Source organism: Sphaeramia orbicularis, chromosome 14 (genome assembly GCF_902148855.1).
Source record: "Sphaeramia orbicularis chromosome 14, fSphaOr1.1, whole genome shotgun sequence".
Lineage (NCBI taxonomy): Eukaryota > Metazoa > Chordata > Actinopteri > Kurtiformes > Apogonidae > Sphaeramia > Sphaeramia orbicularis.
In genome coordinates, this window is record NC_043970.1 from 22,369,648 (window position 1) to 22,385,004 (window position 15,357).

A 15,357-nucleotide genomic window follows, 5' to 3' on the forward strand; every position below is an offset into this window, starting at 1 on the left:
CTTTATGGAAATCAGGCCTGACATTGCCCTTGTGACCAAAAAAAGCCCCCACCTCCTCATTCTCTCACCCCCCTCTCTTCACACACACACATACATACACACACGCCTCATTCGCCATTTCTTCCCATTCATAAAAATCTCGGCATCGCGCGTGCGCAATGCCATTCGGAGTCCTCCCCATTCATAAAAATGTAACCTCCGCATTTCAGCCCTCCCGAGTCGCTCTACCCTCCCATTCACAAGAAAAAAAAAAAAAGCCGAGGCATCTGTGCAGTGCCGTCCTTTTTCCTTTCCTCTACCCTCCCATTCATAAAAACTCACTTCCCTCCCCCTTGGTGGTTGCAACATCATATCCAAAGCTCTGCGTCCACAACCGCAGTCGCCTTTTACGCACCAGAGAGTGGAGAATAGTGCCGGAGACCCGCACTCTCCTCGTCTATACCTTTGCTCATATTATTTCCCAACACTTGGACTTATTTCATACTACATTTTTGGGAGCTATTCACGCTCTCGGATTGGACTATAGTCTGCGCGCAAACGTGGTACGCACCGAAGAGATGACAGTTTTACCCTGAAACACGGTAAGAGATGGCATTTCCAGCCTGTGTTTTCCCCTTTCCTTACATGTTCTGAACTTAGGAGAGTGTATGTGTGTGTGTGTGTATATATATGTGTGTGTGACCGGTTGCACGAAGCGTCGACTCCGGCTTCTTTATCGCTCTCAGTCCGTCGGATCGCAGGCATGAAGACGCTCTTGTAAACTCTATTTTGCAACAAGCTGTTTCCGACCCGTGTTTGCTTTTTAAGAGTCAATATTTAACTACCGATTTCGTTCCGAAAGCAAGGTTGAAGGCGCACGGATTGGGGAGAGAGAGAGAGAGTGAGAAGGGGGGTGGTGGAGGATATGTCGTGTTTTATATACACGGTTTAACGGCGAAATAGCGATTGATAGCAGATTTCAACTGACGCAAAGACACGACTTTTTTTTTTACGCAAGTGTCGTGATTGGAGACGGAGGAGCGCAGCTTTATTTCCAGCCGTGTCTGTGGATCTGTCTAAACTCCAGCCGTGTACATTTTATTTCTCGGCTTGTTCGGTTGCGTGTCTAGTCCTCTCTCTCTCTCTCTCTCTCTCTCTCTCTCTTTCTGTGTCTCTGCATTGGCCGTTTGCTTTGGTACACCATGTCGGTTGTGTCAGGTGTTTTACTATTACATCTGCGATTTTTCCTCCTATAATCCGATCTGTCTAAATACAGTCTGAAATGCGTCTTAAATCAAACCTTCTCCGCCGCCGACGATTGCGTCCAGGGTTTGGATCAAACTACGCACTTAACTGCTGCCGATGAAAACTAGCCCACGGCCGTGTGAGTGGTGGCACACAGTGTACCAGCCACTTTATCAGCCTTGTACTTTTGTCCCTTTCCACATATTAACCACAAGGCGTTGAATACACGGTCACAATATCTATATAAACATGCTATTTGAGTATGCCGAGCGGCCGCCTCCGGTTTTTTATGACTCAGTCCATTCACATATTGAAGGGAGGGACGCGGGCGCGCACGCACACACGCACACACAGGCACAGAACACATGCACCAACGCGCGCACACGCACGCGCTCAGTTCCGGCTTGGAGCTCATAATGGTCTAGATTTGACGATCACAAGCGTTTGTCTCGGTGCCAGCAGTGTCGCAACAGGTTTCTCAACACAGATTTTGTAAATCTGAGGAAAGTAGGACTCAAACACGAGCAAAACACGCTCCTGACACATATTTGACAACAAATAGGTTAATGTACTGTGAATATGTGGTGAGTCTCAGGGATATTTTGATGGTGATCATATTTTAATGTGGATAGAAAACTCTGAAAAAATGAAATGCATATGGAAAATGCAGAAGGTCTTAGTTTAAGTCGCGGGTTATTTTGCAAATAAGGTAAGAAAACACTGCAGATATAGGTCAGTGGTAATGACGGATGTGCTCCGCCGTTTCTAGTCAATTAATCTTTTTTTTTTTTTTCTGTAGTTTTGGTGAAGTAGGTTAGGTGTTTGCCTGCTGACGAGCGCTCATTGATGAAATGGATGAAACCTTTTTTTCACTGAGGCTCATAATGACGGGAGCCTCACTGATTCATGCTTGCAACACCGAGGGCAGCCAGCAGCTTTCATTCACAAAAACCTGCACTTCATTACATTTCATTCACAAATTCTGAGGCAGGTCTGTTCTGACTTCTCCAATGAACTGCATTATAATATTCTGCCTACTATGTTTGTTAAGGCATTCACTTACTTACTTTGGGAAAAACTGTAGGGGATCATATAAAAATATGTTAGTCCATTTTTAGTTAATAACAGTCAGATTATTATATCATTTTATACTAAAGCCTCACTTCCTTTAGCCCTTGCATTTGTTGAAGTCCCTTTTTTGGCAACCTTTTCCTCTCTTTGCTTTGCCTTGTTTTGCATCTTCAGGTCTTTTGCATGCAAGCCCTGCTCTCTGGTGCTCCCTGCTCTTTGGAAGGGAGGCGATGAGAGCCCAACTTCTATTGTTCTAATGTCAAAGTTAGAAAGGAGGAGGTTTGAAACCCTGTTGGTATTCAGTCTAAAAATCACAACCGTTTGGTTACTCTACATTGAGATTTTGCAGGGATACAGAATGGAGCAAAAGGGGGGTTTGTTTCAGAGTCTGCAGTTCTTTGGTTTGTAGGATTGAATCAGTCCCTTGAGTGTGATAAGCTAGTTGCAATAACTGTCAATTTTATGTGTGACACACATCTTGAATATGAATCAAGTGATCTCAATAGTTAATGAATCTGGTTCAGTTTTATTAAAATCATAAAACAGTAAAATTTAACTGATGAGAAGGACATTGTGCCACAGATGGAAAAACTGTCCATTTAAATACTAACATATTCAAGTTTGCAAAAATAAAATAAATTCAAGGTTGAGAACATGCTGTTGATTTCCCTTATAATTCCATCAAAGCTTAAGGTTTGAGTCTATGTGGCCATCATGGTTCAGTTTAAGAAATAGAAATGAAAGCAGGGTGTTTGTACTCACATTATATTTATAGATAGCCTGGTTAGTCAAAATACAGCAGACAGCTCGTGACAGAATGTTATTTTCAGGGCAGCATTATGATAACACTTCCCCCTTTCCACGCTTTCCACTTTCCTTTGTAATCCATTGTTTAAAAAGAAAAAAAAAGATCAAATGTGTTTTAAGGGGTAACGGATCAGAAAATGGAACAAGTGGAAACAAACAACTAAAAACCATGTCTTCTGTCTCTTTCTGTGCAGTATTGCTAGATGCTGCTTTAGAGTGAAGACGTGCGAGGCACCGGCCTACACATGGAGTCCAGGGTTCCCCACCACATTCCCGGAGTGTCCTCCTCCCTTATTTCTCAGCCCCTTCTGGACAGTCGGGTGCCTTATGGCCGCCTGCAGCATCCCCTCACCATCTACCCCATCGACCAGATAAAGTCATCGCATGTGGAGAATGACTACATCGACAGCCCTGCCGTCGTCTCCCAGCAGCCCCCGAGCCAGAAGACTATGAACCGCAGAATCACCTGGTTAGGCCAGAATCAAGAGACCTTCCTGGGGGCGAACAATAACCATCATCACAATCACCAACAGCAGCACCACCAGCAGGGCAGGTGTGAGTCCCACCATCACCAGGACACCACCACCCACCCTTGGATTTCCTTCAGTGGGAGGCCCAGCTCCATCAGCAGCAGCAGCAGTACATCATCTGATCAGAGGCTGTTGGACCATGCTGCACCCACCCCGACGGTGGACCACCACCCAAACCTGCACCCTCACCAGGGTGCTGTCAACACAATCACCACCCGAACTCCTGGCTGCTTCACTTCCTCTGAATCTAAAGTCCTCACCTCCTCTTCTTCCGCTTCCTCCTGCTCCTCCTCCTCTAAATCTCTGGACCTCAAGTCTCCAAAGATGACTACAGGAGGTCCGTGCCCACCCACCAGCCAGCAGGGGTTGGCATTGATTCCTTCCTCCCCAGCCGAGAAGAAGCACCTCCTTCTTTGTGAGCACTGCGGGAAGTGCAGATGCACGGAGTGTACACTCCCCCGAACCCTACCCTCTTGCTGGGTCTGCAACCAGGAGTGCCTGTGCTCTGCTCAGAGCCTGGTGGATACAGCCACCTGCATGTGCCTGGTTAAAGGAATCTTCTACCACTGCACCGAGGATGAGGACGACGAGGGTTCCTGTGCTGACAAGCCCTGCTCGTGTTCTCAGGCCAACTGCTGCGCACGCTGGTCCTTCATGGCTGCCCTTTCCTTTGTCCTGCCCTGCCTGGTCTGCTACCTGCCAGCTATGGGCTTGGCCAAACTGGGACAGAAGTGTTACGACAATGTAAGCAGGCCCGGCTGCCGCTGCAAGAACTCGCAGGGTGGCGTGAATGTGTGTAAAAACGGAGGTGTGGAAGCTAAAGTCGGGACACTAGAGAAGCAGCAGCAGGGGTCATGATACTGGACCAAAGTGGCCGGTGAGGGCCTCACTGATAAAATGGACAAGACCGTGCAGTACTCGCTTGTTCTCTATGGATAGGACAATCCAAAATCCCTTAAACTACCCCATTAATCTGCTGGAAGATGACTTGTAAAACAAAGGTACTTAAATGGCTTCTTTACCTATGTTGAAAAGGGTGGAGGATGAGAACAGGCCTGATCTGACAGAGTTGGCCAATAGGAATAACTAACAGGCCCTCTTGAGAATTGTCTCCTGTCAGAGTGACATTAGAAGAAGAGACTAGACTGTGGGACTTGTGTTTTTCAAAAGATGGCTGAAGGCACAAAGTCATTGTACCTCTCTGCTGCTCTGTATTTTGTCAGCTAATTTTTGTAATGGTAACTAACCAGAAGCTGGTTGCTGATCCTCTGATAACACCGAAGTTATATTATGGAGATAAATATCTGTCCACCTCCCCTCCCACCCCCAAAAGCACAGCCCGGTGTCCCTCTGTCTGAACAAACATGAAAACAAGTGATTACCTATACTGTGGCTTCATGACAGGCTACAGCAGGAGTGAAACCATCACTTAACTCACTCACTCTCTCCACTATTATGATGATCACCATCTCTTAGTGTCGCCATTCTTCCTCTTATAGCTTAAAGATGCTAGCTTGGTATTGCTAACATTTGATCTCAAAGTTTCTATCTCCGCAGAGGAGCTGTAATAACAAACATTTTCAGACTTTAGAATAACTGTAATTTCCCATAATTCTCACTCTGTACCATGTGTATGCAGTTTTACTGCAGGTGACAGAGCGAAAATCACTTTATTGTAAGTTTTTAGGGCGAAAAACCAGACCTTCTTAAAGATTTTGAATGCTGTTCACCAATCACCTCAGAGGTAATGCATGTCATGACCTGCATGCTCTAGTCTAATGGTTACCCATCGTGCTAGAAGTCGATGTGTCGTAGAGAAATGTATAAAAAGTACACCCAACCTTCTCAGGGACTGTTACAGTAATCCACTATAGAACTTGGCCTATAGCATGCTGATTTTAAAACTGCCTAAGAGCCTAGTCTACTTCCTCTTTGCACATGGCGGCAAAGACACATTTAGGGGCGAAAAAGGCAATAGTGAATAATTTAAAACGAGTAAGCTAAGTAAGAGACAAAATGGCCAGAAAATAATGTTTTTTCTACAGGAGTGGGGAGGCAAGTGAGTGAGAGTGAGGAGGAAGAGGAGGAGGAGAAACGGCAAAGCAAAGTTGTTGTGTTTGTATCTTGTCAGCCTTAGTCAAAATCAACCTGCCACTTGCACAACCTTTTTAGGAAGACGCAACCCCTTAAAGGATGTACTAAAGCACAGTATTAACCACCTCAGCTATCTCACATTACGTTGGCGTGCACTACATTTAGTCCACACCCCCAGCCACCCTCTACACACACATACATACACATACACACTCGAGTGTCTTCATCAAAGTCTAATCATTCTGCTGCATAGCTGCATTAGTCGGATAGTCTATCTTTTATTCTTAAAGTCTATTTTTGTGGCTTGCATGAAGTTCCTAGGACTTTGCCAAAGGAAGCTAGTGTCCAGTAGCATGTTTTTTGCTGTCTGAGTGATCACAGTTGTTATGCACTCTTGCCAAATAGAGTTGAAGGTAGTTAGTTCTTAAAGGCATACTAGCCTTTAACACAGATGGCCTTTTTTCTGTTTGGCATAAAGGGATACAGTCTTTGTTGCTCCATAACACACCTCTCTTTTCACATTTGGATCCTTAACTTCCATTAACCTGCTCATACCTGTATTTGTCTTGTTGCACAAAGCTGATATCACACAGGAAAAACAAAGGAAAGAAAAAAAAAACACTGTCCTTAGTCTTGAATGTATGAGGCAATATTTTCAAAACCTAGCAATTCATTCTGAGAGAAAGGTGCCAAAACTGAGAATGATTGTGTGTGACTAGGCAAAGGCCTAGTACAGGGAGGTGGGGAGCAAAAATCACAAATGTTTTGACAATATATTTAGAAATAGAGCTATGCAGGTGAAATGTTATTTGCTGTAAATAGTTTCACAACATTTGTGTTCTTTAGAAGAGACTTTTAAATGTCCTTGAAAGATTGCATGGTACATTATAACTACAATTCAGTACAAAATATATAGAGAATATATTAGATATATATATTTTGAGGGTAAGAATAAAATGTTTTTGAAGTTGTGAGGAAAAGATGGAAGGCGACGAGGGGAAGATTAGGGACGGGGTAACAAAAATGACAGGTCTTTCTATCACAGGCACTTAATTTAGAAAAGTGTGCCCGGCAATAAAAAAAAATAGTTAAAAAAAAGCCCTACTGTTTATGCTATCCATGGCTCATTAGCAGTCGAGAGGCTAAGCTAATTCCCTGGTTCTTCCCCGAGTCCTAAAGACTGTGGACTCATTGAATCCACACAGGGAACACAATCTACCCTATCCGGATCAACCCATTTCCTGCTGTTAGCGCTCAGTGTCTCGGCTCTATAGCTTGTTTTTTTTTTTTTTTTTTTTTTTTTCCAATACTCTTTCATGCTTCTTTTTCTCTACCTCTCTTCCACCCCTCCTTCCCTCCTTCCTCACTGAGAAATTGTCCAACAAACACCCCTGGCCTTGATTGACAAACACAGCTGCTGTGCATAAACTTGTCATACCACAGAGGAGGGAGAGAAAGACAAGTCTGTCTCTCTTTCTCCACATTTTCTCTCGCTCTTTTCTTTGTTTTTTCTCCTCTCGAGCTGTGTTCAAGTGCCATCTTTTTCACCAGTGAACCTCTTTCTCAACAGCAGTTTTCTCCCTTTATTCCCTTTCTCAATCACTGCAAGAATAACGTTCTTTGCTCCCATTAGCTTTATACTTTATACATGTGCTCGCTAGCCTGTTCAACAATTAATCACCAACAGTGACAACTCAATGATACAACTTTTTTTCTCCTTTTTTGCTACAATGCTGTGACTTTTACACGCCCATACCCTTACCTTTTGTGTCGCTCATTTGTGGGCATGATATGTTTTTTTTTTTTATTATTATTATTATTATTTTCAACCCAAACAAGAGGAAAAGTCTCATACAGCTGGATGATGCTACTCCATTCCATTTTTGCCTTTGCAATGTCAATGTTGGGGATTCAGAAACGAGATCTGTGCTTTTGTTTTGTTTAGATATAACAAAAAGAAAAAAATCTCTCATATAAAAGGTTCCCTTTATAGATATATTTATTTTGAAGTTCTATTTTATATAGTATTTATTTAGATGCCAACTTTTTGTTTGTGAAGAAAGCTTATGTCGAAATGGAATGTACCTTGACAATGGAAATATATATTGTTAAATATACTTGGCTTTGGTGTCATTCCTTTTTTGTCAAGCAGACATGCATCAACACACACACAACATACATAATCATCAGAGTGAGCTTAAATATAGAGATACACAGCGTGGGATTTTGAGTATGAATGCACTCTGACATTACAGTCAATGTGGAAAATGTTTGCTCATCTTTTGTGTCTCGATACAAAAATGGGCAAATATTACTATTATTATTATTATTATTATTATTATTATTATTATTATCATTTCTACCTTCCAAGGACTCACAAAACTGTGACATACTTCTCTCATTCATTATAAACTTTAATTTTAACAGTGAGACCCAACTTTGCTCAATATTAGATTAATCATGAAAAAAAGTAAACTAAGCTAACATTTTTACAGGTTTTTGGTAAAAAACCTTTCATAATGGTTAAGGTCAGGTTTGAGACAGGTTTAAAATGATTAAGTTTAAGTTCTTTTAGATCCATGTTAAACACAGAAACTGCAAGAATTTCCCAGATGAAGCTTAATAAGCTTCATTCCTTTGAAACCCTTTCTTAGGTTATTGAAAGTGGATGTTAAATTTTCAGGTTTTCTTCTGCCTTTAGAATCTTTTTTATGCAGGTTTCTTTGTTGTTAGAGGCTGTTAAAATTACAATCTTATCACTTACTTTATATGAGGACATTTAGAGGCTTTAGTTGTTTGACATCAACACGTGGACTTCCTGAAGCCCCCCCTTCCTGTGTCTGAATGTATAGCTCTCACAACTAGGCCAGTGAGGGCCAAATAAAGCTGCTTGACCTTAAACTGTTTACAGAAAGAAAACATTACATAAGTAACAGGAAATCATTCGAATGCAGACTTCCTCTGGACGGTGTAATGTGATATATGGAGCAGTCAGATTGTCACTTTGTATCAGAGAAAAAGCTTGAAGGCAGCAGTGTGTGTGTGTGTGTGTGTGTGTGTGTGTGTCTGACTCACAGGTTAAACTGACTTCCCTCTAGTTTATAGGGGTGGTCTGTTATAATCTGGATGTGTAACATTCCTTTCTCTCTAAAGCACCTCCTTATGAGGCTGGAGTGCACACAAAATCCTGTTGTCTCTCTCTCTCTCACACACACACACACACACACACACACACACACACGCGCACACACACACACTGTCGTCACCCTCCACCCGCCGGCCCACCTGTGCTGCTGTTACCCCGGGGCGTTCCTCATCCCCTCATTGGCCTCCTCCTGCTTCCCTTCCACGCTTCTTTCCTGGGTGTTTACCAAAGTGCACCTGGGAGACAAGAAAAAAAAAAAAAGGGGGGGGGGGACAACGATGAAAGACAAAAAGCAAATGTAGGGGTAAGAAATCAGACAAAAGAGGATGAAGAGATGTCAAGAAAGGAAAGTGGGCAAGACGTTAGATAGAAGAATTGCTGAGGTGAAAAGGAGAGAATAAGAACAGTCAAGAGACGAAAAGAAGAGCTGACCTGGCCTTGTAGCATCACATAAAGAACTTGTTTCCGCTGCTGAAGCCCTGCAGGCGCTGCTGTGTCTGTTCCAACAGGTGAGATCAGAGACCAACCTGCCTGTTTACCTGCCGGTCTATCAGCACCCACCTGGGACAGCGCACACACACATACACACACACACACTGACAAACACACACCAACACCTGCATTTGACTTCCTCCACACCTACATTGTCATCTCCACCCCACCGGGCCACATACATATCATCAACACAGGAAGCTTCAGCACAGGCAGGTGTAGAAGAAACCATTTATTATCAGCTACATTATAGGAGGGCCGGATTCGAGGAGGAAGAACCGGCGCTGGGTCAAAAACTGTGCATGCAAATAATCATTTGTGCAGTGGTTTAGCCTGCTGCTCCACTGACAGCAGACCACAATGGAAAAAACAACAGAAAAACACAGTTAAAAGTTCTATTCAAATCATTTTTTGCACACTTTTACTTCATCATTTTTCATTATTCCAGTTCAGATTTAAGCTAATATATCCTGCTGTTCTGCTTCATGTGCAGTGTTAGCGTACAATGTTCAGAATAAGGTCGTCACACCCAGCACACACTCATGCGCACACACACGTCTGCAAACACACATTGGCTTTTGTTGTGGCAAAGTATTTCTGTTATGCTGGTAATGTATTACACATGCAGGCACTGTAACATGAATATCCATGAGAAACATATCTTTAATCATTTAATCAATAGCTGCTCAGGACATTCATCAAAATACTACAAAAAAAAAGTGGAAATGAAGTGACAGACCATAACAGTGAGGTTATTTTAATCAGTAAAAGTGTGTCAGTGGCCCTCAGGCTGGATGGGACTTTGTTCCATTTGGCACATGTGACCTACTATGTGGCCATGTGTTTTGGACGCAGCCACTTCATATATGTGAACCAGAAGCTTGTGAGGTTGTGTTGCAAAAACAAAAGGCAGAGGGATCATAAGCAACCTTTAAGCGACACAATCTGACTTGACCCATCTTACGTTCGTCCTCTTATCTGGTGCATTTCAGAAGTGGCAGAACTCGTACTGCTGTATCACCCTACATCGATGTGACCTGAGATATCCCTTAAAGGGGCAAACCGCAGCTTTTCCACATAAATCTTCATTTAGGTAGCATGTGTTAGACTAATGCTCTGCGGCCACAGGGGAAAACCAGATGCCAGTTTCCTGCGCTGCATGATGTTTCCCCTCAGCTGGTCTCGGAATCCGTTTGAGATTTTCAAGAAGCTAACTGTAATTTTGACTTTCCACCACTTATGTGCTTCAAGTTAGCTCAAGTAAATCCCCTGCAGTTTGCTGTTTAGATGACATATTGCAAAAGTCATTTTCACATCTGGTGTAGCACTCAACTGAACCCCCCTCTCACCACCGACAACCCCCCGAAACAGGCACACAAAATCCCCACTTTCTTTTTTCTTTACCCCTTTCTACCCCTTTCACTCTCCATGTTATTATGTTTCCTTAAAACTCTTTAAACATATTATATGCGACACCTCAGGGATCAAAAATGTCAATAGTGTTATAAAAATAACTATGGGGCTGCAAAAAAATGCTGACATGTAAATTTGCAAAATCAGATACAGTATTATGTTTCATGCAAAATGGATGCTAAAGCCAGATTTTGGAATTTACATTTGGTGGTGAATGAGGCTGTAGTACAACGGAATAGAAACAAGATGTATAAAATATCTAAAAAGTGACAAATTAATAACATGATGTATGTTGACATACTGGTGTGTGGTGGAAGGATCCATTTATGGTCATCGATCATAAATGGGACACAAATTGCAAGTGAATGCTGTGTGGAAATGGACCATCTACACATCTCGACCTGCAGAATGAAAAATCATGTCACCTCCCACCACAAACGCACACATGCACAGATGTACAAACACACACAAAGTATCTCCTTCTCTGCTCCCCCCTCACCTCCCTCCTCTCTTTCCTCTGTGGAATTCAAAAGTAAAATGAACCTAAGTGTGACAGGATGGCTTCGGCTGCAGGAAAAACACACATTTCAACACTAGGAAAGTGGCAAAGAAAAACGGGAAAGGTGAAGAGTGGGAGCTGCTGGGACTTTTGGAGGTGTAGGAGAGCAGGGAGCCAAAGAGATTCAGAGGAGCTTATCTGATTTTATGTCCATTGATCCATAAAAAGACTTGATTTTGTGATATACTGTTAGAGCAACAGATGAACTTTTTACATCTTTGAGTACAATTGCCTGTTTGGGCTGAAGCTGACCTGTGTTTACTTCCATTACATCAAAAATCCAACAGTGCCAGTGCTTTTTATTTTTATTTAATTTAACCTTTATTAAACCAGGAAAAAATCCCATTGAGATTAACCCATAAAGACCCAGTTCTACTTTTGTGATAGTTCCCAAATGAACTTTTTTTCACTATTAAACCCTTCTTTAGTGATTTATCACCATTTCTTATAATATCATCTTCTGTATTTTACATTTCTCACAGTAAATCATGTATTTTTCTATATTTAATTTGGATATATTATATTATATTTTAATTTAGATGCTCATGGAACTCAAAATTCAAAGGTTATTATATGAAAACAGAGAAAAATGAAGAAAAGGTTAGTTTTTCAATGAAGATATCAATAACTGAACATAAACCCAGTGTCTCCATCCACTGTCATTGCTCCAGCTCCATGGGTTTTACTGGTGAATCAATGCTGTAGAAGATGACGGTGTTTCCATGTTCTCTATGGAGCCTCTGAACGTTCAAATGGGTCATAGCTGATGACCATGGAAAGATGACAAACTGCATTTTTCACCAATTATTTACATGTATTGAAAGGATTAGTGGATCAACAGTTTAGATCAGTAGAGGATTTTGGTCACTGGTTGCTGAATGTGTTTTTATGGGTTAAGAACCTCTTTTACAAGGGAGTCCTGGCCAAGATAGGCAGCAGCAAATGCAACACACAGTTAAAAGATTTCACAATTAAAACACAAATAGCAGACACATTTAACTATAAATAGTTAGTAAAAATAACAATAACATTTATGAGCAGATTAAGAAAAACAAGTGCAAGTTATAGAGTCGGCTTCAAGAACTCAAGAATTTAACTCTGTTAGTTTCCAGTTTTTCTGCAGCTGATTCCATTCATGCTGCATTTTTAAGGAAAATTACATTTCCTAGTTCATGGCTAAACTGTTTCTTTAAATCTGAGGCAAAAGAGGAAGAAAGGCCAAAGAAGAGAAAAGAGAGATTAGCCACGATTTTTAGTGCCACAGTTGCCTGCCTACCAGCAAGTCATCCAGGCAGTCAGCCTGTCCACCATGAAGCCAGTCATCCAGGCAGCAAACAAGCCAACCGGTCCATTTCATTCAGTGGGGCCACTGGCATGGGACCAAGTAATGCCACTAAACAAAGAGCTACTGTCTTGCATCACTTCCCCTCAGAGAGGCCATCCAGGCCGCAGCCTCTTATCACCAGGCACTGCCAGTCTGCTGCACACTGAGCCTCCACCACACAGAGCCCTTTACTGCCTTCTGCCATTATACCACCATTATACCAACGCCGTCCCCATGGGGGGGCTTTTATTTCACCAGTTACAGATGTCAATGAAAGGGGCAACACACACAAAAAAACATCAGACAATATTTATAATTGAGTTTAAGTTGACCTCTGTATGTAAAGGGCAGAGTGTGCACTTTTGCCTGTAACTGCAGGAATTTCTGTTGCATAATGTTCATAGAGAATGTTTGAAAAGTTTGGACAAACAACTGAGGAATGCACAAGTCAGTTTTCCAGATTCAGTACCACAGGCCTGATTCTTGGAGGAAAATTCACAGACACATTTTTAAACGTAGAAGCCAAATGTCTTCCTAGTCTCTTCTATTCTGTTCCGTTCTATTCCGATCCTATTATTTTCTTATTGTACAAGTTAAGCAGTGAAAGTCTGGAATCTTAATGGGCAGCTTTGCTCCTCAGTCTTGATAAGTATTCTGCCGGTGTAGTTTGATACTTCCTTCCATTCCACAACCTCTGCATGTGTGTGTGTGTGTGTGTGTGTGTGTGTGTGTGTCATGGATGCGTGTCTGTTTTCAACAGGCCCTGTGGCTGCCTAAGGGGGGTGGACATGTGTAAAGGAACAGTTGCATTCCTTTCACATCCTCCTCTCAAAGAGAAAACACACACACACAAATTTCATTCTCATTCAGATCTATACAAACGAAGCTTACAAGAACACACAAACCTATACCCTGTCTACCCTCTTTTCTCCCTCTCTCTCTCTCTCTCTGGTCTTTCTGAACAACAGCGGAGCAGGACGGTCCCCCGAGGCGTTGGAGGGGCCAAAAACTGAGCCGACCAAACTTGGCTTCCGACCCCGGAGCAGTGACACGCCCACTTGGCGGCGGCCTGCAGTGCATTCCTGGTGAGAGCATTGTCAAAGCCAAGCACTTCCTCTGGAGCAGGGCCAGCCCTACCACAATAACATTTCATATATTTATCTCCTGGCTTCAGTCTCTTACACTCAACACTGACACAAGCATGCAACTCAGACAACACACGCACATACAGTACATATGCCTATCTGTATATATACCATATATATTTATATGTACATGCACAAGACAGAAAGTCTGCGCACATGTGCACACGTTTATGAGAAAGCATTCAAAAACAATATTTTCATTCTTCTCTTTTTCTCTGCAGTGTCTAAGTTTTCCTATTGGTGTTTTCACTCTAATCTTGCTTCATTTTTCTTAAATGAAATTCTTCCTTTTCATAATATTCACCCAATAACTTCACCATCATCCTGACCTTTGTTGCTTTGGTACTAGAGGCTGCAAAACTTTCCTGTCTGACAAGTTCACATCAGGAAACATAACTTTTTTTTTTTTTTTTTCCCATAATCTATAGTAACTTCAAATTCGGTAACTGTTGTTTTTCTGTTGATATGTTTAAAAATATTAAAGACAGAGATAAGATATTACAACAAGAAATGGAAAATGTTTTTAATAGATCTTTGAACTCATGTTTTTACTTGATCCTAAGACTATATGTGCACATATCTCTCCAATAAAGATAATTAGATATAAACCTCAAAGTACACAGGCCACTGTACTATTATATTTTTTAGCATGAAGAAAATTAGTTAAAGGATATATTTAGGAAAGATGGAGTAACAAAACGATCCAATATAACTTGATTTTAATTGTTTTAAATCAGCTGCCCTATAGTTAATTACAATTCATTCTTTCATTCATCATCTGAACCCGCTTCAATTGGAAAAAAAATGAAGATTTAAAAACTGTAGTTACTGTACCACATACTGCATCACATCATTCATCCATCATATAGGACAATGTTTTCCCAATTTTTTAGTAACAATAACAAATCATCATGACCAAATACTTGGTTGGACTTAAATATAAAGTGGCAGATTTGTGAATATTCTACAACTTTATTTAATTACTGTGTTACTTACCACATATACTCACGTTTACTCAACAAATGAGACCAATAAACCATCAAATCTATTTAATTTTTATCTATTTTCATTCATTAGCATTTCATACTAGTGCAACTACTGGAACAATACAAACCTTCCTTAGTACCACTAGATATAGTTCTCATTCAGTTTATTGATCGATCGATTGATTGATTGATTGATTGCAAAGCAAATCTATCTGGCAACTGAATAAAACTTCTTGTGACCCACCCATGTTCTATACCCACTCCTTGGGAATGGCTGGCATTTTGTAATTGGAATTAACATAAGTAGGATCCTTTAAAATATCTGATACCAAAGACGAGGTAATTACATGTTGTTATATATTACAGGTGGGTCACAGGAGAATTTAAGTCACCAAATAAGTAAACCTTCGAAAACCAGCATTAGAGGAGAGAAAAGAATAAGAGCCTGTTACCTCTTCTCATCTATATCCTTTAAGTTGTTGCCATTTATTAAAAGTGTTTTAAGTCTTATAGAAATTATATAAAACAAAAGTACCAAATACATTTATCTTCACATCTAACCCTTCC

General features: G+C 41.4%; 1 protein-coding gene across 1 annotated transcript; it reads left to right on the plus strand.

Moving 5' to 3' along the window:
• The first annotated feature begins 224 nt into the window (after positions 1-224).
• spry4 (sprouty homolog 4 (Drosophila)) lies at positions 225-7,843 on the plus strand. The gene is made up of 2 exons (XM_030154377.1): positions 225-581; positions 3,297-7,843. The coding sequence occupies exon 2, from the start codon at positions 3,348-3,350 to the stop codon at positions 4,488-4,490; it is 1,143 nt and encodes a 380-aa protein (XP_030010237.1). The 5' UTR covers positions 225-581; positions 3,297-3,347; the 3' UTR covers positions 4,491-7,843.
• Positions 7,844-15,357: the final 7,514 nt, after the last annotated feature.

Excerpts from the sequence above, each read along its gene's own strand:
- spry4 (XM_030154377.1), top strand. The coding sequence starts at position 3,348 with ATGGAGTCCAGGGTTCCCCACCACATTCCCGGAGTGTCCTCCTCCCTT.